Raw genomic sequence first — 25784 nt, 5'->3', positions numbered from 1 at the left:
GTCGCATTCCCAAGTAGCATCATATTTAATCAATGAAATATACAAGGCTAACGTAGATTAAGAACGAAGGATAAAAGAATTGAAGTCTTACCATTTTCTTGTGAAGTTATCAGGTAGTTAAAAAGTTAGCAGGCAGAGGGGGGCGGTTATGCCGTAAGAGGCAGCGTCGCGTGTTCAACAACAACATTTAGCTGCTCACAGATGCACCTGCCTGTTAATCGGCCTAGTATGCGGCACAATCGACCATTGCCGATTAATAAAAAAATCCCCAAAATCGGCCGATTTATGGCCCGGCCGATCAATCGGTCGACCTCTAGATAAGAGAAAGACTGCTCCGAGTCCTTTCAAGCTGAACCTTATGCTTTAACCTTCTTTATACCATGGTCTTTTTGAATACTCGATTCTGATTGGCTGGAAGGTGTGCATTAAAACCCTTTAACGCACTGGTAGCTCCAGTAAATTTGATTACATTTGAAATTTAACTGACAAAATAACTGTAATTTTCACCTGTTTGATCTAAAATTTCACTGTAAACATCAATAAAAGATTTAACTTGGCAAATGAGCATGGTATAAGCGGGATAATCCACAGCTAGCTCCGCCTCACGTCGGGTGGTTGGCCTCCACGTCGTGCATTAAAACCCTTTAACGCACGGCTAGCTGTGGATTATCCCTTACTTATTTAGGCCTCTCTCTTTTTCTCTGAATTCTGCAAGTGACACTTTTTATAGTGCGTCAGTGCAAATGTATGTTGTATCTCTGTTGTAAGTATGTGTTTTCGCTGGCTTTGAAAACTGTGGTGTGTCATATATACATTTATAGCATGTGATCTTTATTCCTAAGTAATCTTTAAAAATGTTTTATATTTATTTTATCCAATACACGTTTAATGTACAGTTGCATTATGCATGGAATCATCCCAGGTGCCTTGCACGGTAAATCTGTGCACAGTTTAAAGCAGGTTTTTTTTCGAGTGGTGTTGAAAGGCAGCGTCTGTGAACACCTGAGTGATTGTTAGCCGGCCCACAATGCAACACCTGTGCAAAGATAACATCTAACTCCTATTCATCACTCAGCCTGGACCTTTAGAGCGGAGGGCTTTGGGATGTGGACTGAATTGTGTGAGCCCTGTTTTCCATCAGACAGCATAGTCTTTGACTTTGAAAAGACATTTTGCCTCGTGTTGCCTTCATAATGGGCAAATTCAACCACTCATTGTATAAAGTCAATGGAAAGAGTTGGTGCATTCCCTGTGCCTTAATGCAAGGGTGAAGAAGGGGTAGAAATCTGTTGTTAAGGTAGAGCCGAATTAACTTTTAGATTTGGATGACATTGGACGTCAGCTCGAAAGTGCTTCTTCATATGGTAAACAGCATGACAAAACAGAGCATTATTTGGTCTGAATGCCCTTGGAGCTTGAGCTAATCTTCAGAGATGCACGAAACCTTTGTAAAAGCGTACCGAGGAATGCTCTGATTTAAATTCCTTCATGATAGGTTTGGGAATATAAAGGTATGTTTACAGATATAGTTTGAGACTCTTAGGGAAATGACTGTCTCAGACTCGGAGCGTAAGGTGTAATTGTGTGCTGACCTCATAATTTTGGTGTCACCCAAACCACAGACGAAAATGAGGCAGCACGGTACAGAAGGATTAAGTTCCTTCGGGTCATGCAGGGTGGTAATCCAGCAGGCGTGCATGTCAGAGCAGGTCAATGTGCGTGATGCCGTTGTGTTGAGACGCACTTCAACTCAGAAGATGTGGTCGTATGCCTGTTTTTTTTCTTATTGTCATAGACTTAACGCCTCAGGCTGAGAACACATGTTCAGTGAACTCGGCACATCCTTAAGGGTGATATATTGGAACAGCCATTATGCACATTAAAAGGGTAATTTCTCTAAAACCGCCAGAACACACTAATCCTTGTGAGTTTAATGCTTTTGTGTCACTGGATATAAATCTCTCCATTTTTCTTTTTTTTTAATGTGCGTTAAATTACAGGACTGAGCTGTAATTGACTTTACGACGTGTTGACAGTTGTATATTTGCGTGTCATGAGACAGTAAAGCACAGCAGACTGATGCCTAACCTGCTTTTTGGCTTGTTTTATTAGTAGGTAATTGTTTTCATTTATTTATTTTGCTCAGAAAATGCAAAGTTATAACATTTTATGATTCTGCTCTTTCAGATGCATGATGCTGTTTTGATTTCTTACCTGAATCTGGTCCACGTCTTTGTGCCATTATAAAAAGGCATTTAACGTCTCCACTTTCCTCTCTGACCTTTCGTCCTTTATTGAGCAGTAAAGTTTATGACGATACATCTTGACATTCATATTGCCACTGCTCAGCAAAGTTCATAAACAAGCTACTCCAAATGTGCAGTTAAGATACCACAAAATTTGTTGGGTTCTCGCAAAGTACATTTTCATCTCACTTACAATTTTGTGATTTGTGAAGTATTCGTGCAAGCGTATCTCTTCTTTGTTGTCTTGTAGGTCAGGAGCTCTGTGCGCAGTGTGACTCCTTGGTGTGCTGTAGGGGAGTCAGGGGAGTATCTCTCTTTGGCTTGCCTCGACTCTGCGGAGGCCATGTCGGAGGGAGACGCCCCCTCCGCCTTCACCCGAGGCAGCCGCACCCGAGCAAGTCTGCCTGTGGTCAAGTCAACTAACCAGACCAAGGACAGGTCATTAGGTACTGTATCATCTTAGTGCTTTTGTAAGTTAGACGGTTTCAGAGCAACAATATAAACAAATGTACTGCGCATGCATGCTTTTGTGGCCCAGACTTAACTTTTGTTACACATCCGCAAAGAATGGAGTCCCTGTAGATTATTTCTGATAACAAGCAAAAGAAATAACAAGTAAATGACATTAGCTAGCAAGTTAAAAGTATGTCTAGCCAGTATTATTTTTGGTTACCAGTAGAAGAACTTACTTGCATAACCTCAAATGCAACAAAGTTACACAACCCATTCAACAAATTGTTTATTTAATTAAATTAACATACAATAAAATTCAATTTTTTAAATTTAATTAGGGATGTAGTAATATTATCGATATTGTGTTATCGCAATAGCAAAATTGTCTCAATATTATCGTGGTCACATGACTGTATGAAACTATACTTCTTCCGGGCCTTTAACATAGAGAATGTTAAATAATATAATGGATATTACCTCTGTCAAGGTCCAGCTGGTGCAGTTTTTTTAATTTTATAATAGGGAGTTTTAAGTCATTTGACCTATAGCTCATACCTCAAAGCAACAGTTATGATTAGAGGATAAAGGAAAGAGGACAGAATATGACATGCTTAATTTGTACGTCATTGCAATGTTCAATAATTGTTTATTAAACAGTTTTTTCCAAGTCTCAATTTGTATTGTTAAATATCGCAATAAATATTGTACCGCAGACACCACACTGAGGTATTATCGTACTATTTTCACCACTATATTTAATACAATTATTATACAGTAAAATATGAATATAAATTTAAATGACATTAAATATGAATAGCTTTCCTGTAGCTCAGTGGTTAGAGCATGATTGATACATAACGCAATGTAAGTCGCTTTGTATAAAAGCTGCCAAATGCATAAATGTGAATGTAAATATAACTATATTATTAGCCTAACCAATCAACAAACACAGACCAGAAGTTAACTTCGGACCAGGCACATGCATTCGATGAAACCGTCTATAATACAAATATTTTTGGCTGTGTTTGTTACTTTTGTTGTTGCCTTATTACTATAATTATAGTAGATCAAACTCATTTGGCAGGGATTTAATATCATGGACAAGGTCTGACTTAATTTTATAATTAATGTCATTTGTATTGGAATATGAATGTGTTATACAGTATGATTACCAGCACATTATGAGAGAAGGGAAAGCCGAACCAAAAGTTTATAGATTTTTCAAATTCCTTGTGGTTTGGCGAGCTGTCCTTTTAAACTGTTCTTTTACCGCAGAGCAAACCATGCAATGTCATGAAAACTAGATAAAAACAGTGCAGTGTACAAATCAGACAAATGTTAAAGCTAAAGTAAACACTAAACAGTCACCTTTCCTCTACTGACCAATTCACCTCATCTGTTAAATGCGTCGCTTTCAGGATTTTTAAAGGCACTATAAATGTTTATTTTCCATTTACCAAAATGCCTTTTTAAGTAAACAGTTGCAGACATAAACCACACATTTGCATCATTTTAAAATAAGCAAATGTTAGTCATTTTTTATGGTAAAGTGATTCTTTTTTAATAAACTTGATTTATAATAAAGCATCTTAATCTTCTCATGTATGTTTCAACGTCTGGTTGATGTTAGAGCTCAGGACCAAATAGTTATTTTACTTACATTTCATAATTCATATGAAAAGGAAAGGCTTACAATGCATTCATACCAGACCTCCTTTAAATCGTCTTAAAAGATTCATTTCATTCACAGACACAAGAAGAAATGCATCTGACATCATATACCAATAGGTATATTTATTTATCCGCAGTATGCTCTACTAAAGTCTTGTTTGGTTTATTCTTAGGTGTACTCTACCTGCAGTATGGAGAGGAAACCAAACAGATCCGAATGCCCAACGAGGTGACAAGTGCAGACACTATCAAAGCTCTGTTTGTCAGTGCCTTCCCGCAACACCTCTCCATGAAGATACTGGAGTCACCCAGTGTGGCTATATACATCAAGGATGACATGAGGAACATGTACTATGAGTTAAATGATGTCAGGTGTGTGTTTGAACCGTCTTGGAAAATCGCAAGTCACTAATAGTATTTCAAGTGCATAGTGTTTTGCAGTGCAATGTTAACCAGACCTTGTGACGCTTGTGGCCATACTGGACATGAGTTATCTTGAAAAACGCAAACATTTATGTGCCGTTGATACAGTGCTGTTGGCTCACTCGTGTTGGTTTTTAAGTGCAGAAAATTGCAGGGAGTGCTTGATTTTGAGTGTGCACAGACTGATGGGTAACACCCTTGTCCACACCCACTCTGCACAGGCCCGCGGCTCCCGAAAGAGTCAGCAGAATCAATATGTGTGCAGGTTGGACTGCGTTTTTTAACACACTTTAGGGAGCTTGTGTTGACATGCTTCTAACGGGTTGTTTCTACGAGTGGCAGATACGTAATAATGCTGTTTTGCCATTTGCACTGTGTAAACCATCACACTTTGAAATCTTTTCCGTTACAATGTCTTGAATATACCCTTACTAAACCAAGGCGAGCCTAAAGGTCGGGATATATTTGTCTTTAACCCAGCTGACACAATGTAATTTCGTTTCACTTTACAGGAACATCACACCACAATCTTGCCTGAAGGTTTATCACAAGGATCCAGCTCAGGCCTTCAATCACAACCCCAGAGCCAATAATGGAGAAATCAGGGTGAGTAAAGGAGTATGACCACAGTCACACAAAGCAGTCTCACTGTTAGTTCAAAATCAACTCTTGGCAAAAAAACCCAGTTGCTTTTCCAAACTGTGTACAGCAGTGTATCTGTTTAAATAGAATACTTGCCGCACCCTTCAGGGGTTGGACAGGGGCCTACTCATGGTTTTCCAAAACTACTGTTGTGCTATTATATTGACTACAAAGTACTGTTGTGCAATTATAATAATGGCTGTTCACCTTCAACAAAGCTCTTCCTCAGGTTGGCTCCTTGGTGAACTTTATTACGTCTTATTTATAGGCTTAATGAAAAAGTTATCTCCTCCTAAAAGTCAGCTGGAATGATGCTGGTGCTCTGGAAATGGCCAAAAAATAGGCCAAACAGTGGCAGTTCCTTGTCTCATTACATAACACACGGCATCTGGATTTGGTTAACAGGTTTAATTGGAGCCATGCTTCAAACTCATCTGCAATAGCTTTTCATGGAAATCCTTTTTATGAATTGTGTTATGAATATATACATTTCACTTCTGGCAGTTGACTAGCAAATGAAATTATACAAGCATAAAATTATACAACATACACCAATATTGTGTCCCCGTGTTGAATTTCTTTTTGCACTGTTGCAATGCCTTCTGGGATTGTCTTCACCGAAAGGTTACATGCGGTGCAGTCTCAGACTTTGGCCAAAACAAGCTATCCAAATAGGTTATTAAGTTCCGTAAATGCCTTTAAATGCCGCCACTGGAGGCAGCTCACCAAATGCTGGAGCAACAGACTAAGATTCATAGTTTAGAGTTGTGGCATAATTTGCTATATCTGATTATCTGAAGTTTATACGATTACAAGAAATCTCTAGTTCAGTAGGTCATGGATTTTTTAGAAGTGTGTAATTCAATGTCAGGGCTGAAATTCCTGGGCCGGGTGTGGGGATGCACTGAGGTCAAATTATGAGACAAACAGAGCTCCAGTGGCTCTCTGTAGAGCACAGCAGTGGGATGCGTCTGACTGAGAGTACCTGTCTGTATCACCACACCGCATACAGTCAGCTGTTTACTGGGCCTTCTGTATCCATTATAGTTAGCTCTGGTGTGGATGACAGTTGAGTTGCCAGATGATAAAAGCTAAATAGGGTGCATACAATGGAGGTCAACAAAGAAGAATTAACAAAAAATTTAACCACATCTAATAAAACATTATTCTAATGTAATTAACAGCTTTAGGGATGGGTAAGGGATGGGTAAGAGCTGACAGATTCCAGGACAAAGAGTCTTTTTAGTCTAGAGCATTTTTAAGCATAGTTGTTGAGAGGAAAGTTGGAAAGTCTATAGGAATGTTCCAAACTGAATATTACCATTACAACTGACTAGTTGGTGGGTTGTTTGATCAATTAAACAGAAGCCCTGTATGAATTAGTTTTAGTGTTATGTCCACTTGACCACTATTCAACACATTTCTTTGACAGATGTTCAACAAAGAAATGCAGTGATAACTTTTATTGTACAGATTGTTTGAAAAATGTGAATTATGCTAAATGACAGCATTTAAAAGATCTAAAGTAATTCTTGAAAGTAATACTTTTCAAGTAATGTGACCCCGTCGGCGAACTCCAGACTAAAGTCGCATAATCTAATTATGACATTAGGAGCATCATTACAGTCATAACCTTAAAAATCATGAAATTTGTCATGTGTGTTTATTAACCTTAAATATAAGGTTATGTTTTTCACAAAAAGTTTTTTTACATTATGTAGTATGATTATGTAGAAAACAATAAATAACAAAAGACTTGGACAATGTGTAGCTAGGTGACAATGTTGCTGTGCCTTCATCCTGCATGTTTCAATACGGGAGGCTAAGCATCACAGAAAATGCTCATATGTATGTTTTCTGTCTCCTGTTCTGCGCAGCTGGTAGCCTGCCTACCATGAAATATCAATGCCGTTTATTGGCACATGTGTCTCCCACAGAAGTCACACCTGTGACCACACAGACGTTTTACTTGCACAGCTGAGAATCCCGAAATCACTCTCTCCGCGTGGTTTTTGTTGGGAGACCTTTTTACCCCTGTCCCCACCCAGCCGAATTTACGATCGGTGGCATGATATGAGCTAGAAAAACAAATGGATGTGTAAAACAGGTTGCCCGAGAGTGTGAGAAAGCAAACATGCACAGGCGTGTTTGTTGATGTGATGCACTTGTTTTGAAGGGCTTTTTTAAACAGTTTGGGCTTTATGATGAATTGGCCTTTCATTTAGCCATTTCTCAGTGCTTTAAATCTCTTGAGAGTTGGAGCTTGTCCTTCATTCATGTAATTTGTAGACTGGACATGACATGTTGATGAGCTTACAGTCTTGCGAGCTTTTACCTTTAAAGATGATTGTAGGGCTTTATTTTCTGGTGCGACCACAAAAGCACTACATTTTGATGGAGGTCTTTACGCACCCATGAAAAAGACACCTTTTTTGATCCTATATAATACAATAATGAAACCATGGGCTGCACCTGTTTAAACATGCCTGGCTTTGGGAGATCCTACTTGAGAACTTTTCTATTCTTACTGGCAAATCTCGGAATTGATAGAAACTGCAGTCCGGTTTATTCGTTGCGACTTGTTTCGTCATGTCATTCAGTTTTCAGAACGTTACAATAATCAAGCATTTAGCCAAATTATCAGACAACAATATTAAGTGCAATTATAATTTGATAGGTTACTCTTCTAAATGTGGTCTGAAAACTTGAGGTTGTGAGGACAGGTTTGGAGAATGCTGTTTCTCCTTGGGCTCATTCAGAGGGTGTTGGTGCGCTTTGAATGAGGGATTATTCACATGCACGCACATTTTGTCTGTGAGCTTTTATTGCTGTACGCTTAAGCGCGGCCACTGTACACAGACAGGTCTGGGCAGGGCTATTAAAGGTTCAATCTTTTGTTCAGATCTATGTGCTTTCCTAAACATAAATCATATAAACAGAAAACACAATTTTGCTTTCCTGACCTATAGGAAAGTTTTCTCATTTCTCCTGCCAAAAAACATTGTTTAATCTTCTTTTTCATGTTAAATATGTGATGAAGGCTTTTCACTACTAATGACGTCATTGAATTGTCTTCACTTATGATTCTTAACTGGGGAAAAAATGCAACCATTCTGTATATATGTGTATATTAAGCATAGCAAAATAAATCGTTCTATTAACGTTTGCAGACAAAATGCATACCATATCTTCTGTTGATATCAAGGCTGAGTTCAGTTAAACTGGTATTTTGGTATGAAGTTGTCTGTCACATTAGGTAGATGCCAACATGGACAAAACTACACAAAGTAGAAGAAACAAGGCTACATAAAATGCATAACTACATTAAAAGTTACGAAAAGAATAAACATAACTTGTGTTTACCATGATTTGGTACAAAATGGTTAAATAAATAATAATAATTAACGAATATTCAATGATACATTTTAATGTTTGCTTAAAAGGGCATTTGTATCTAAGAAATTGTATTTATTTTTATGTAAATTGATCCAATATGAAAATACGGGTCCTGGGGTTGTGATCCACTGATGATTTGCATCAGCAAAAGTGTTTTACATTCCACATTTGCAGTGTTGCCAAACATCCAACCTGCTTTGTAAAGACGTTATCTTTTGTCTGGCAATTCTCTTTAACGTGTTTTTGGTCTATCCCCAGATCACAAGAGAGAGGCTTTACAGTAACAGACAGCAGCATGGACCCCACAGCCCCGTGCATACTCTTTCAGGACCTCACAGTCCTCTTCACTCAGTCCAGGGCTCCATGTCTCCTCCTACACCTCGCTCTGTGCCCTCTTCCCCTTCCAGGATTTCCTACAGCCATTCTGCTTCCATGCCTGGTGGTGCTACTTTACCCAGGGAGCGCCTGTCGAGCGTGCCCCCCAGTCGCTCCAACACACCCTGCCCTAGTGCCATCCTAGAACGACGGGACGTTAAACCAGATGAAGATCTGAGCAATAAGAGCGTTCCTGTGTTTGCTGACCCGTACGCTCAGGTCGAGGCCAGGCTTAGCCTCGCCTCTTCTCAAGGCAGCCATACTGGAGACATCCCAGACGGGGCGGCTAATATCCAGCACCGTTCCTCTGTCAAGTCTCCCGGCGCTTACCCAGACAGCCAGGACCAGCACACCCTCTACAGACAGAAATCCCGCAAGTACAGCGAGAGTCAGTTGGGCTCCAAAACTCCGCCTGCTTCCCCCCACAGGGTCAATGAGGTCAGAATGATTGACATGCACCCAGGCCAGAACTCCCACATGCAATCACAAGGTGTAGCGATGGAAAGGGCATCAACTGTCAGAAGATCTTTACGCAAGGACAGTAACGGAAACATGGAGGTGACCAGGGTGAGAGGCAACATGACTTCGCCGGTTTTTGCAGACTTGCCGCCTGGTCATGGAGAGAGACCATTTCAGGGTGTCTCAGCCGGAGATCCTCAGAGGTGAGAGTCAATTTTAAATTAAATTAAAGTCCATTAAAGCTCATGTGCAGAGGTTCATATTTGATATTGGCTATTGTAAAGATAACATTATAAAGAAAAAGTGAAAATAAATATTATTCATCATCTCTTATGATGCAGTTATTTGTTTAAATAATGCATAACCAATTGCGATATTTATTTATTTGAACTTGATTCCCAACATGAAGTTCTGGTTGTTTCAAATGATTATTTTATTTTAATCAATGTTTTCATGTTATATGAAATATTACAAGCTTTTTATGGAAGAACTTTGAAAAAAGAATTTAAAGAAAATGAAATATTACAAATGTCAGTGGACTTAGAAAGAGCTGCGGGCGACCTGAGTTCGAATCCAGGCTTGTGGCCAAATAAAAAAATTAATTGGCGGGCAACTCAGACCTCAGTTGGACACCATGTTGAAGACCACTGCCCTTTAGATCCACAGTTGGGTGACCTGCAAACATTATAATTTTTGTCTTGATAATAATCTAACATAATAGTCTAACATAATAATTCATGTTGTCTTTATTGTGTTATTGACCTGTGGCTTATGTTTTTAGTGTAAGAATAAAGGCTATGGAGCAACAGATAGCCAGTCTGACAGGACTTGTTCAGCATGCTCTTTTCAAGGGCCCGAATACAAGTGCCAAAGAGACCACCAGGTAAATGTTCAATTAAACTTTTTGAAGCTTTATTTTAACTGTGTTACGGAAAGTAGTCTATTTTTGTAAAATCTAAACAACTTTATCAGTAGGCCTATAATGTGAATATAGAGCCATTTCCATGAATTTTGACCATTTTTTTATCTTTTACTACAGTGAAAAATCATTGAGGACCTCTCCTGCTCATAACATAAATGATGGTGGTCAGTAAACATTCAGATATTTGTTTTCTTTAATATTCAAACAAACAAAGGCTATTATATTAATATTTATGCTGTTTTATACCATTATCTGTTTGAATACTCGATTCTGATTGGCTGGAAGGTGTGCATTAAAACCATTTAATGCACGGGTAGTTCCAGTCAGTTTGATTAACATGTGAAATTAACTGACGAAAATAACTGTCATTTTTACCTGTCTGATCAAAAATTACACTGTAAACATCAATAACAGCTTTCATTTGGCAAAGAATCATGGTATAAGCGGGATAATCCGTGGCTAGCCATGCATTAAAGGATTTTAATGCACTTCGCGGAGGCAGCCACTCTCTGCTTCGCGTTGTGTGGTTCTTAGCCTCCCCGTCGTGCGTAAAATCCTTTAATGCGCGGCTAGCCATGGATTATCCCTTACATATATTACTGGTTATTCATTAATTTAATGTCTTCAATGACATTTCCCCCTGTTTATCTGAACAGGGACTGTAAAATTGAATAAAAGACTGGTGTTTTCTCAGGTTTAGCATCCTATAAAGACCCAGATGTGAATATAGACTCTCCTCCAGCACAGACTCAACCTCCTGTCAGAGATCCTGCTGTATGCTCACTCCTCTTCACCTTCAAAAGAAACGTCTCTGACCTCAGACTGCAGCTCTACCAGCTCAAACAGCTGCAGGTACAATCTCAATGTCACACCTGTATGCAACAGGTCATATAACCTGTGTTAACTGAGCTTCGCTTTGCGTAAGTAGCTGCAAAACCAGGAAACCATGAAGATGATGCTGCGACAAGCAGAACAGGAGATAACTGGCAAGCTTTCAGACACTCCGCTGCGTCCAGAGGACCCTGTTCAAAGACAAAGAGTCCAGGTGGAGGAAGAAAGACACAAGTACCTGTGCATGGAGGAGAACGTTCTCCTTCAGCTTGGGTAAGAGAACAGGGCACCATAATTGCGAAGGGGGTTCTGCGTCGGAACCTACGAAGTAGCCTCTACACCGTAGGCAACGCGCCGTTTTTTGTTTATACTTTGCGTTGTTGTCCACGTTGACAGGCAATGGCCACTAGGCGTCATTGTCCACAGGCATGTTGCTTGTGTAACCAAGACAAGAGCCGAAGAAGAAGCGGTTCGTTGCGTACGCTGTCTGAAGCACTTAGCAGTGATAGCAGCAAGTAAACAGTCACTTTTGCAGCTTGAGTTGTGACATACAGAAGAGCTTGTAATTTATTTATATACTTAATTCGGAAATGCTTATAAGTAACCCGATGCTATCACTGAGTTTTTTTACTTGAAGGGAGGGGGTTCAAGCAGACCAATCACAGCGCTTGTGGTCCGCGTCGCATTGACGCAGAAGTAAAAATCCCCCTTTAGTGTGCCACTACTTATCCTGTTTAAACCTTGATGTTAACTACCCGCGGAGAATCTATTACGGATAGGTCATCCGTCTAGGATGCCGGAGACAGCTCTAAATGAACAGAGCAGCATGTTGCTGTCTAAAGCGGAAGCAAAGCAGTGATTAGTTTCTGCAAATGAGCCAGATTTGATGCTGATTAACTTCTCACGTCTGATCAAAGCTAAATTCCCACCCATCTCCCACAGCAATTAATTACAGTCCCATGACATTGCTAAACATCAGCTTTAATAAACAACGAACAGAGGGAATTCTTACATCATTAGTGTTGTACTGGGTTTTCTTCAGAGGCCCATTTAGAATTGTGAACCTTGATGGAATAAAAGCGTTCATTCCTTCCTTGGGTGGAGTTGTGGATGATAGAATGAAATGACGCATCGAATAAGCCACTGTCCAAACCTGTCTAGGATGAATAAGGCTTGTGAACGTTCGTCTGTGTTTCCTGTCACAATGAACTCGGTGTGTTAATGTGAAAATATAAGGTTACTTCAAAAAGGTACGGGTAGTTAGTCACAATCTAGTACCAAATATCAAAGCACTTTATTCCATTGACGATGATCTGTCAATTCATACCCGACACAAAAACAAGTTCAATTCATGTTGTAACCAGGACTTGACATCTTGCATGGGAAAACCCTTCAGGTTAATCACAGAAAAGAACCATTTCCCACACAGACACAGTACTAGAACTGTGATCTCAGAGCATGTGCAGGTTTCTGTGTAGCTTTAATAAACGGGTATAACTCTAATGTCATGATGACCCGCTGCAGTGATTTACAGTTTTTAATCATATGAACAGAAACGAGTCTGAGACACTGAGAAACAATGAGGTTATTATGATCCTCTGAAGGTATTTGGCTGAGGGCTGAGTTTTTGTTGCAATCTTCTGCCCCAAACTTCTCTGTATTTCAACTGTCAGTCAGCAAACAACCTTCAAGCATGTCTAACAGGTTTCAACCTTCAGCAGGTCTCAAAGTCACATCTTTCTCATTACACAGTGTTAGGTGTCACTAAATGCTGAACATGCTGCTTTAAACGCATTTTAAACAAATACTGTACATACAATAGAGCGCAAAAAACACATTGGCAATTCTGAACTGACTCTTTATTTAAACCTGGAAGTAAACAAGAGTTTTAAAATGTTGAAAAAGAAAGGTTATGCTACAGAAATCAACGATATTTTAGATTCAACACTTATTCTGGGTCACTAGTCAAATGTAAGCAAATTGGTGACCTGGGCCATTGGTAATTCCTTTGAACAAGATATCAGATTTCCACGCTTTCAGTGAAGCACAAGATGCTCTCCTTGCACAATATTCTGAAATTATGCTGGGTAAACACAGATCATCAGGTTTTGCACAAACTTGTGCAGTCAACGCCTGTTCCAATGCTGTCAGACTCAGTAGCAAAAGGGGGGCGTTCCAAACTTCTCACTCAAAATATGAAGACTTGATGAAACTAGACCCTACTTTCTATTCTGTAATGTAATTGTCTGTCTGATACGGTACAGAGAGCTGGAGAACTATGTCGAGAAGCTCAAGAGAGAATCCACCTCTGGCACGAGCCATCAAGCAGTCACCCTGAAGGATGTGGAGGAAGGGGCGGTCAATCTGCGGAAAGTGGGAGAAGCTTTGGCCTCACTTAAAAGTACACGGGATTTATATTTTTCTTGCCTGTAGAATCATGACAGTTTTATATTAATTTGGTATAACTTTGTCCTGTGTAATTATTTGTTGAAATGGCTGGTGCATCTCTTCAGGAGAGTTCCCGGCGCTGCAGATGAAAATGCGAGCGGTGTTGAGGGTGGAGGTGGAGGCTGTGCGTTTCCTGAAGGAGGAGCCACATAAGATGGACAGCATGCTGAAGAGAGTCAAAGCCCTGACTGACACTCTCAGTGGACTGAGAAGGTGGGAAACCATATACTGTTAGCAATATTAAAGTCCTTTGACACTCAGTGGTAAATTGTTTATATTGCTGTAAAAATTGTAAAGACATGTTTCACAATGGTAAGGCATGGCAATGCCAAGTATATGGATACGATTTCCATGTAAAAAGAACAATTTTACATTGTACTCTTAGTTGCTCTGGATAGAAGCATCTGCATTAAAGGAGTAGTTCACTTCAAAATGTAAATTTCATCATAATTCACTCACCCACATGGCATACAAGCCGTCCGTGGGTTTATTTATTTTGTCGAAAACAAATTGAGGCTTATGAGGACAGCTTTCCAGGGCTCTTCTCCATATAATGTGTTTTCATTCTTACATCATTAGTGTTGTACTGGGTTTTCTTTATATTTGAACTTTTTAATAAACGCGGCTATAAGCTACATGCGTCGCGCTGTAAATGTGCCGCTTGCGCATCCAGTGTCCAAGCACAATAAACGTGTGAACTATACAAGTCTAATTGTTAGTTGCTGGAATAAACTTTTTTAATGCACCGCAACAGCAAATGGCTTTGCGTGACCCTTTTTATGACCCAAAGTTTGAGAACCTTTGATATAAATGACCATTTTTATTTTATAAAGAACGTTGCTACCTCACATATCGCAGTGAAGCAGTCCTTGTATAGAGTGAATAATTGATTGTGGTGCTCCTTTCTGTGTTTTCTGTAGATATGCTACTGATAGCCAGAATCATGCATCGGAAACAGTAAAGACGGTTACTGATTATTCAGTTGTCTATGCTGAGGGCTGCAGATCTCCCAAACCCATGCAGGATTCTCCCACTCCACAGCCAAGATCACCCGCAAAAGTCAGCAGCTCAGAATCCACACCCTCATCCCCCTACACGGTGCACCGGGTTCGGAACACTCCCATCAGCACACACCACACCAGCCCCCCGCTCACACCCTCCCACGGCCGGGACTCGCCCACTGTGGCGATGGTCATACCCAGGAGCAGAGAAAACAGTCCTGATCTCAAAAAGAGAGCCGCTCCACAGGGCCAGGAAGCTCAGCTGTCAGCCACTGCTGTTAGAAGTGGATCTTTCACATCTTCACAGCTCATGGAGGAGATCGCCTTTAATATGAACACAAGCATGTCTCAAGAGGTGAATCTCAATTGTGTGTCTCACTTTTGATTGATTGAGATTCATAGATTGCAACTAGTACAAAAACATCATGGTGTTGTGTGATTATCTACGAACGAAGTCTCCCTTGGGTGAAAATTGAATTTTCCTTAAAACCAAAGATAACAGGTCACATAGTTGACCAAATTGGACTAATTTGCATATACCGCATACTAAATGAAGCAAGGGTGTAGAGTTACATTAAAGCTATTTTAGGACATGAAGAAATTATTTTCACAGGGAGAAAATGTTCAAATGTGTCATGTTAATTTAAATGTCTACTGGATATTCAACTTTTTCTAGACTGAATCTGTGAAACGTATTAATTGAAAGTAACCTGAATCTATTTAATAAAAATCTGAGTGTCGTGGCTCTATTAATGCAACCGTTTTGAAGTCATTCAAATGTTAAGGAATAAAACTATTTATTCATTTATGTATTTATTAGGCAGAAGCTTTCATTCATTCCCATTCGCTGATATTATAAGCCTCGTCATCTTAAACATTACAATAATGTATCCGTTTTTGTGTTTCCTGGGAATAGACCCATGACCTCGGCATTTCTTTTTGAGCTACTGCAGGAGCTAACTTCAGATATCTGTGGCGCTCTTCGCAGGTTTCAGAAAGAGCCGTGGAGGAAAAGCACACAAACAGCACGCTTCACTCTGCTGGAACTGAAATGGAGAAAGAAATGGAAAGAATCCTTCAGCAGACCCAGGCCAGCCTTTTGAACTCCATACCTGACCTGGAGTTGAGCGACCAGGCGGACAAAACCTCCCAACCACCCAGCAGCCTAGATGAGATGGAATTTTCACTTCCTGTGTCTTCACTTCCTGGTATGTCCATCCTCTCTTATGAATCTGCATATACAACTAAATCATTTGTTTATGTTACAGAGTATGTATTGCACGAAAATTTTATTTGACGACTTTTTGTTTAAACAGAAGCTAGACCACAAGATGGACCCAAAGCAGACAAACCAGTCCAGACCAGTTTAGAGAGACCACAGAAGGCAACCATAGAAAAGCCCCACAGGGCTAGTGTTGACAGAGGAAAGCCGAACCCCGAGACCGCCAGCAAATCGCCTCCTCCTCCCCCTCCACGCAGATTCTACCCCTCCGGAACTAGGCTCACCACCGGTCGGTCAGGAGAGGTTATCTACACCACCCGGAAAGAGTCAACTAGCGCTCAGGTGCGTGTGTTATGCTGTTTAATGAGGATCACAACAACATTATTTGAAGTCACTCAGGCCTTGTTGAACTGCATTCCCAGACATCTTCTCTCAGTGGATTCCTGCAGATGTGCTTGATATGTGTTGAAATTGTATTGTGATATCTTTGGCCTGGGTGTGCCGTATTGTGTCCTGTTTTTGTGAATAATAATGACAGCCACAGTGTGGGTTCCAGCTGCTCTTGTTGTTATGAAAGAAATAATAGAGGGTGAGGGTTGGTCACACTTGGCTGATTGTTTTGGCTCTAGGAGGCTGAGGAAGAAGCTCCACAGCCCAAACCCTTGCGTGTGCCCCCAGAGGTCAAGCCCAAGCCGTGCACCCCTCCCCCCGTCAACACCTCCACCTTACAAGATGAAGAAGATGAAGGAGATAAGATTATGGCTGAGCTACAGGTGAGCAGAACACTATTATCCTCTCTTCACATTATTATTTTACACATGTGGAGGTAAACCTGTGACTAATGATAAAAAAGTGAAAGTAGGAAACGCATGGCTGAAAAATAGGTGTTAAGTGACAAACATCGAGCCCATATGAACATCAAACAGCCACACCAATGTAAACATTTACACAAAAAATATACCACTTTAAGGGATATTGTGAGACATATTGGGTTTCACGGAAGTTTGACTGGTGCTGCCCTCTGTAGTTCAGAATAGGTAACTTCCTCTTTGACTGTGACGTCAGCATGAATCCAGGACCAGCTTAAACAAACATAAAAGCAACAAAAAAAAACATAAAAGCATACATCACACAGAAACATACAGTACGCAACACCCAAAAAACTGGACACATAGGAAAGGAAAATAAATTGAATACAATAGTTTATATTACAAAAACATATGTATAATTGGTATGAATAAATATACATTTAACCTACAGTACACGTTTTAGAACAACAGTAAACTTATCGAAACTCTGGATAACACAAATCTAACTAATGTGACTAAAGAAATCCAAAATAAACGAAAATCTGTTATGTTAAGCATTTTCAGTGTAGTTCCGGAGAATTAGCATGTTGCCAAGGCATTTTAGTAGCCAACATTTTGAGGTGTGACGCTTTATAAACAGTTTTGAAGGATTCCCCACATACGCCGGGCTCCTGTTGACAGTTTTTGTCATTATTGAAGTCATCCTTTTCAAAAAATATATATTTTTGTCTACAAAATTAATATCAGACATTTAAGGATATGCCTTTAGATAAAAATATTTTTTAATCATGAAACACATTTCAGTCACGTGATCCCAAACTTTTGAACAATTTTGTAAAAACAGTAAAAAACGTAGAAAAAAGTACACGTGCTGGCTATAAAAAAATAGGATTTGGCTAAGGATACTTTTTCGAATTTTTATCTCAACAGGTAGGAAAAATCTACAAAATAATAAATAATAATACATATGAAAAAATAAGCTTTTTTAGCTAATAAAGTCATTGTCATGTTATTAAACTATATGTAGTTATCCTCATAGATGTAAACAAGTAAGTTACAGACACACTAATGTTTAAGTTTGCAACTCATCCGGTTAATAGGGGATTGTCATGCAATGGGAAAAACACTGTTCCTGAATCAGTATGTGACGCAACATGTCCCGTAGTTTTGTCAATAAACTGTTGGTAAGAATGTTTGCTTACAGTAGCCTGCACAATCATGCTCATCGCGTCTTGTTGACACAGCTCTGCATTGGCGCTTTGTATACCGAATCAGCTCCAGCCTACACGTTAGCGACAGAAGGCAAAGCCAATCATAAAGCGACGTAAGCTACGGAGGCGGGACTCATTGCAGTGAACGAAACTTAACCATTTGTGTACAACAAACTGCGCTATTCAGAACGCGCTTGTAAGAGATTTTTAATTTCAATTAAATGATTCCTGGATAAATAAATGTTGAATAAAATATGTAATAAGTAAAAAACACTTGACACAGACGGACATCAGTGGTTATATATAGGTGTAGATTAATTGTTTGGTCGAAATTATTGGTAGGGACAATTTAGTGTTCCCTCAATCCAAATCGACGCCTTTGGATATATTATTCAAAAATTACAAAAAAGTACTTTATGGTAACCAAACAGCTTAGCAAGAGAACAATGTTCTCTTTATATGAAACAAAGGTTGTTCATCTTTGTTATTTTTAGTAACAAACTAAAAGTACACGGAGATCATCTTAGTACTGCAAAAAAAATCTATATTTTTTTGTTTTCGGATGCCACATATATTTTGTATTCATCGCATGTATTCAATACAAGTGTCATCTGTGCAACTCAAGTTGCTCTGTTCTGTTAATCACTCACCAACCAAACCTTCACCATAAAAAGCCACAGCACCTAATGTCCCACCCTCAACCCTCCCTCAGGTGTTTCAGAAGTGCACCGTTAAAGATTTACAGCCCAGATATATTGTTGATCTCACAACCCATGAGCCCTCAGACAGTGAGAGGGAACCAAGGCTTACCCTCTCTCACCACACAAAGGTAACGAATGTGACGTGTGCTTAACCACCCATTCACAAGTCTCACACTGGCAGTCATGTCCCATAACCTCCTTTTCTACTGACACTAATACGTAACATTCATACTGATGCACGCTGACGTCTGACCATAACCCCTCATTAAAAGAGGAATAATATGTTCGAATGTGTGTCTGTCACTCACAGCTCTCTTTCTGAATGCTAATAGAAGCGGCCGGATAAGAGGGGTGGGACCGAGTCACTGGGCTGTTGGAGGGTCATTTAGTTCAATCTGACTTTTGACCTTTTTCCTTTTCAGCAGTCAGAGTTCATTTTTAGAAAAAAGAGGACGGATGTCCACTCTAAGGACATTTTTGACCAATGACTGGCCGATGTTTGGTGTCTAATTGTTTTCTTTTTTAAAGATTATATTTCTGTATTATGACAGGCATTGGATACACTTTTAACTTGAGTTTCAGAATCAGTTTTACCCTGTATGTCATTGTTAACAACCAGATCAGATTATAAGTGTATAAATCAGGAATTCTCAAAATGTTTGGGGCCAGGAACCCCTTACAAAAAAGAAATTTTCCAAGCACCCCATACATATAACATGTCCTTACCAAATTTGTATTGGATATGGATTTTTTTTTCAAATAAATACTTCAGACTCATTTTACAGTGATAAATAAATAAAAACACAATTAATACATTAGGTTAATACCACTCATGTGCTTTGATGGTTAGATGGTCATTTTGTTCAAATGGCTTTTGACTTTTACGTACTACTTTTCAGGTTTTCTTAAAACCCTTCATAAAATCAACACTAACAATACAACTGTAGCGTTAATATCCCAAACATTGAAATGACTGGTTTATTTTTTTAAGTGTTCTTCTAATAAAGCACAATTTGATAATTTATAGCAAATTATTATGCAAACACACTGGCTTTAGATTGCGGACCACCAGTGGTCCTCAGACCCCACTTTAAAGATTAATAGGCATTTGATGGGTTTAAAACCAGGAGCAATATTTCAGCATCTCTTCAAAGATTGAATCCAACTCATTTTTTTCCACTAACATACTTTGTTTAAAAAAATGAACTGACCATAAAGCATGTTTTGTCCACAGGCATCTTTGCATGGAAAGTGCTAAAAATTCACATTCACAAACATCTTCAGTAACAATAAATGCATTTTTTGTTGCAGTAGTGCTTGTCAACATACTGTACTATTGGTTTCCACCTATGAGTTAAAAGTCTTGTTTCTTTAATACGACAAATTGTTAAACAACTCTAGATGGCGCCATTGATCTGTTTTACTTTGTAACGTTTGTCTGCGTTTCACTGTGAAGTTGAGCCCACATATAGTCCTGGCACACAATCACTTCAATGTAATGACTCTGTGCTAACAAACTGTCCTAGCAGAGCAGCACTCATCAGTCAGAGGAAGGAAAACTATCTGAAATTACAGAAGATAGTGTAACACCTGGCTCACCTAAGGTAAATATCTTTTTTTTGTTAAGAGCATATACAGCCACAGAAAAAAATTAAGACACCATTTAAACGTATATTCCGTTTTTCTGAATTTACTATTTATAGGTATGTGTTTGGGTGAAATTATTATTTTTGTTTCATTCTGTGAACCACTGGCAATATTTCTACTGAAATTCTAATAAAAAGATCGTTTCTATTTGCATTTATTTGCAGAAAATGAAAACTGGAGAAACAAGTGAAAATAACAGAAAAAATGCTCTGTATTTTAAGACCTCAAATACTGCAAAGAACACAAGTTCATATTTACTTTTAAGCAATACAATAGTATGTTTTTAGGATAAGTTAAAAAAAATGTTTTATCTGATAACCTGGAGTTTTATCAGTTTTCATGTCTCTTGTCATGTTGTCAGTCTTTCACATTGCTGTTGGATGACTTCATGTCACTCCTGAGGTTTGATTTTGTTGAAATTCAACAGACTCTGAACTGGAATGACCACAATACATCTAGAAATACTGATAAAACTTGAAATGGTCTCTTCATTTTTCTGCGTCTGTATGTTTACACATACATATTATATTCACTTTGCCTTGAATGTGTTGTTTTAAATCCAAAGAATTCTTAATTTTTTTGTCAGGTCATATTTTACATCACCGGAACAACCACAAAGACGTCAAGTGAAAGTGGAGCAGCTGACCTGCAGGAGCCCACAGAAGCAACCTTCCCTTCATCCAAGGTTGCATCTGAGAACGCTTCTGACCTTTTCCACCAACCAAACCTGTTAACATCAGATGACGTGTCTAAAATTTCATTTAAATCAGTCAAGGAGACCCAAAGCAAGCTGAGCGATGCTCAGCAGGGGTCATCCGGTCCTGTAAACTCGTTTGCTGTGGCTGTAAAAGAACGATCACTCATTAGTCCCATAGAGATGAAGACTGAATCGGTTCTGAAGTCATTAAAACAGGAAGTCCCAACAACCTCAAAGAAAATCAAACCCGTTGAGATGTCAGAGCAGCAGATAGCATATACATCTAATGAGCAAGACACGGCAGTAAAACCTAGAACGACCACTGTCGAAGTTACACTTGTTTGCACAAGCTCTCACAATGCTGAGCCTCAGGTTCACTCACCTGTCAGTCAACCAAGCAGTGCCACATGGTCATCACAGCAGAATGACATTGAGCAGCAAGTAATAATGAGATCATCCAATAGTCAGGTCAGATACACAGAGGACGCCAGTTTAAGTCCAGACCTCCCTGGAGAAGAAGCCCCACCTCCACCAAATAACATTGCCTTTAGGATCACTAAATCCAGAGTACAGGCTTTGTCCACAGGAGAATACCAGCAGCTGGTAAACAGCAAAGGTGAGGACGTCCAAACTCTTAAAGTGGGCTCGGAACCGACCCTTTATGCCCCAGAGGACTGCGGATATGATAAGAAGCCGGTGATTATCATTTTCGATGAGCCCATGGATATCCAACAGGCGTACAAACGCCTATCCACCGTCTTTGAGTGTGAGGAAGAGCTGGAGAGAGTTCTGTCCGAGGAACGCATTGACGAAGAGACCGAAGAAGAAGTGGAAATGACCTCGAGGAGTCACGTTGAACAGATAATGGCCAGAAATAATATCGTAGACAAGGTAAACAATCAGAGAAGTAGCAGCGTCGGTAATGCGTTGCCTTTACAGAGACAGAGTTCCTGCGAGAGCTCCTCTCCCGACGTCGAGGACGGAGACAAAACGGGATCGCCTAAAGATGCGAAAAAGAAATTCAAGTTTAAGTTTCCCAAGAAGCAGCTCGCCGCCATTGGTCAGGCCCTTCGCGCGGGGACCAAAACGGGGAAGAAGACTCTGCAGGTGGTCGTGTACGAGGACGAAGAGGAAGCGGATGGAACCGTGAGCGAGCACAAAGAAGCCAAGAGGTTTGAGGTCAAAACCCACGCAGACCCTGATTCGGCCACCCCCCGGACTGTATCCCAAAGCTCCAGCGCCACACCCCAGACCGCCAGAGACAGGACAGAGGAAATCCGTAAGACGACATACCAAACGTTAGATAGTCTCGAGCAAACTATCAAACAGCTCGAAAACACCATAAGTGACATTGGACCCGTTGGACTGTCGACTGAAGTCTCCCACAGAGACTCAAAGCTTGAAAGAATCCCAAGTCACACAGAAACCGAGGACGGCAGTCCCACAAAAAAACCACCACCTCTGAAACCAAAACCACACAAGTCATCTCATCATAAGAGATCGAAAGCACAGTCACGTTCCTCCACGAGCACGTCAGGCTCCTCCAGTTCCTCCAGCTCCAGCAGTAAACAGGTCTCCGCTCATCTTCCCTCTTCTCCCGGTGGCTTGGGTTTCTAAGGCCTGATTTTCTAACCGCCGATTCTAATAATCCATTCGGAATGTGTTTTGTAGGCCTCAGCTGTCGAGTACACTTGGGAACTGATTTTAGTGGACATGAATATGGACGTGGTGTCTGGATTGTCCCACTTTTACTCTACTTTCACTGTTCAGACTTTCAATGAGGTTGAAGCCGTGAACTTTTTTCTCTGTCTAAATGCTCTAATCTGTTAGGTCCGGGGTTAGTAAAATGCATGTAGTGGTGGTCGGGAACTTGGTGCTGTGGTTCACATCAGCATGTTGCTTGTATTTTTCTGTCCACAATTATGTCTACAAATGAGAATTTGTTCTCTGAGAACTCTGTTCTCTGACAAACTCTTTATCTGTGTTTGACATTGTTTTTTTGTGACTCTTTACAGAACACCGGCGACTCACCTGCTTCGAGTAGGATTTCATCGCCTAAATCTCGCCCGCATCTTGGGATCGCGGAAAAACCCGAAAAGCCCCAGAAGCTTCAGGATCCCCAGAGGCAATTCCGACAAGTGGTTTTACTGTAGGGCAACCAAATGATGTCAAGACAAATGACCAAGAATGCTCTGTAAACTGTGAATCCGTCATTTTATTGTGGACACACGTGGATCCCTTGTACATCATCGCAACCCCCTGCTTGTGCATGCTTGTCATAACCACCGTCACCAAAGGACCGTAAAAGACTTGTTGGATTATGAAGACATCTGCGTAGTGCCAAAATCCTTTTATTCCTCCTTTTCCCCTTTATTGTTTCATGTGTGAAACAAACTAAGAGAAAAACCCAAAGTAATGTCGATCCACATTACACCTTTTTGTTACTAGAGCAATATTTTTGTTGGTGGTTCACCGTCGAATATTTTTATGGAAATAGACATCTATATTTTTTCGTATGTGTCATCCTCCTTGACTCTCCGTGTCTTCCGGCATCTTTGTTCACAGGCTAACGGCAGTGCTATGAAAGCTGATGAACATGCTTCCCTTGCTTTGCCTGCATCTAAGATCCCAGCCTGTGTTCCTAGCTCAAGGACCCATGCTCTTAACTCAAATGTGTTTAGGGCTACTAATCAAACCTCTTCCTCTAAATCCTTTATCCCGTCTCTCAGTCTGAGCTGGCCCAGCTGTGGACCCGCCTTGACCTCAGATGACTCTATCCAAAGCCCCCGCCGCTCTAAAGATCAAAACTTTGCGCTTTGTCCACACGCTCAAAATGTCAAGTACTGCTCTTATTGCTATTCATCCTCTAGCTCCTCTTCTTCCTCCGTATCTCCAACTTCTTCCTCTTCCTCTCTTCTTTCCCCCACTGCCATGCACCGAGGTGGCCGAACTGCACACACGGACGGCAGCAGCACGCCAGCATCCTCAAGCGGAGACATGGCACGAGCTTTCCATTGCTCTCTTTATTTCTTGTTTGCACTCATGTTGGGGATTTGAGATGTTCTGTAATGAGGACAGAGATTTGTCTTGATTTGATGCTGTGTATTTAGGGTGGTATTACTGTCTACTTCTGAAATCTTAAGAATTCAACAAAATAGATCTACAGTCACTTATGCTTCTGAAACACTTGTTCTTTATTGATACGAGGGATCATAAATGACAGTGTTGGCTTTATATTTTACAGTGCATTGGAAATTGTTTATTTACATGAACTATGTCAAACATGCTATTTTGGAGAAAGGAAAATGGATGAATACAGACTATTTTAGCCTATTTTTGTTTTAATTAGCCATATACAATGGTGTTCAAAAGTGTGATTACATTAACATTAAGTTTTAGAGTTTACAATGGCGTAAAATCAAGATATGTTTTGTAATATTCTGTAGAATTACTAGGGAACCAGATTTGAGACATTGACGTTTGCTTGTGTTAGAGCGCTCTCAGATAACATTGACCAGATTGTGCACAAACAGAAAAATAAGTACAAAATTATTTCTCAAATAGAAACTACAGTTCTCACATTTTTGAAGCCCACTGTATATACATCATGCAGGTCAACAAGCCTGCGATGAATGATTTAATAGAAAGGGATCTAACCGAAGTAGTGTTAATTCCTCTTCAACTCCAGTGCAGTGCCAGTTTAAACTAACATTATGCAGCCTATGACCTGTTTTATTGGTTGTTTTGCCACAACGCCACATGAACTTATTGTTCATTAAAGGCTCTACCTGAGTGGATGACGTACAATCATTGTAGTAATTCTGTCGCTATGTGTTGTGCCATTCTTACGCTCCTTTAAAAAGCTTGTCAAATGCCAAAAATAAAAATTGTTTACTTATGAAGTATTGCTTAAATATTGGATATAAAAGGTGTTTAACTTTGTGCCAAACTTTACTCCTATGCGTGCTTCCCATACATTTATTCAGAGAATAACGCAAAGGTATATTGCTGTAAATATGATCTCTGATTTTGTATAACTTGTACAAAAATTGTGTGAAACGAAAGCTTGCCAGATGTTTATGAAATAAAGGGCTGCCAGTGGATTGTTACTTTTCTCTTGAAACAAAGCGTTCTTCATGGTGTTCATATTTGGATGTGCTGCAAACATGTGAATCACTTCCAGATCTTCAATATTCTGCTGCAGAGGGCAGCACTGACAAGCAATGGTCATTTAAGCATTCTCGATAGAAACAACACATTCAGCCCCAGTTTCACAGACAAGGCTAAAGACTAGTCCCAGACTAAAAATAACTTGCCCTGACATATCTTCAAATATGTCAGTGCCATTGTTTTGTTTCAAGATGCACATCAGTAATGTTTTTTTTTTCTACGGCATTTTATTAAAACCGACTTAAATAGCCCAAATTAACTAAGGCATAGTCCTGGTTTAGGCTAAGCCTTGTCCATGAAACCGGGCCAGTGTTCTAATGTGGAGTGAGCAGAATTAAATGAATTTCAGAAAGGCAGCAACAAAGGTTTTTCAGAGACGTAATGCATTTTTCAGAGGTGTTCCCTTTTGTCTTTGCGTATTAATTGCATCTCTCAAGTTTGAAAGCAAGTACTTTAAAGT

General features: G+C 39.9%; 1 protein-coding gene across 4 annotated transcripts in view; it reads left to right on the top strand.

Moving 5' to 3' along the window:
* Nucleotides 1-25255, top strand: part of si:ch211-207d6.2 (sickle tail protein homolog) — a 61846-nt gene extending 36591 nt beyond the window's left edge. Inside the window, exons 3-21 of one of the 4 annotated variants that reach the window (XM_057333384.1) lie at nt 2497-2692; nt 4544-4742; nt 5306-5399; nt 9090-9868; nt 10447-10548; nt 10705-10751; nt 11282-11439; nt 11516-11691; nt 13683-13819; nt 13932-14079; nt 14787-15222; nt 15856-16075; nt 16184-16431; nt 16719-16862; nt 18822-18938; nt 20337-20414; nt 21044-22726; nt 23170-23292; nt 23720-25255. In XM_057333384.1, the coding sequence (XP_057189367.1) occupies nt 2497-2692; nt 4544-4742; nt 5306-5399; nt 9090-9868; nt 10447-10548; nt 10705-10751; nt 11282-11439; nt 11516-11691; nt 13683-13819; nt 13932-14079; nt 14787-15222; nt 15856-16075; nt 16184-16431; nt 16719-16862; nt 18822-18938; nt 20337-20414; nt 21044-22726; nt 23170-23292; nt 23720-24211 (5577 nt within the window). In that variant the 3' untranslated portion in view covers nt 24212-25255. Of the gene's footprint in view, nt 1-2496; nt 2693-4543; nt 4743-5305; nt 5400-9089; nt 9869-10446; nt 10549-10704; nt 10752-11281; nt 11440-11515; nt 11692-13682; nt 13820-13931; nt 14080-14786; nt 15223-15855; nt 16076-16183; nt 16432-16718; nt 16863-18821; nt 18939-20336; nt 20415-21043; nt 22727-23169 lie in introns of all 4 variants that reach the window. The other 3 variants (XM_057333381.1, XM_057333383.1, XM_057333382.1) reach the window with 3 other exon arrangements.
* The last annotated feature ends 529 nt before the right edge of the window (nt 25256-25784 follow it).

Source organism: Triplophysa rosa, linkage group LG5, assembly GCF_024868665.1.
Source record: "Triplophysa rosa linkage group LG5, Trosa_1v2, whole genome shotgun sequence".
In the NCBI taxonomy this organism is placed as follows: domain Eukaryota; kingdom Metazoa; phylum Chordata; class Actinopteri; order Cypriniformes; family Nemacheilidae; genus Triplophysa; species Triplophysa rosa.
Note: the sequence above shows the minus strand (reverse complement) of the source record. Positions and strands in the feature narration are given on the sequence as shown.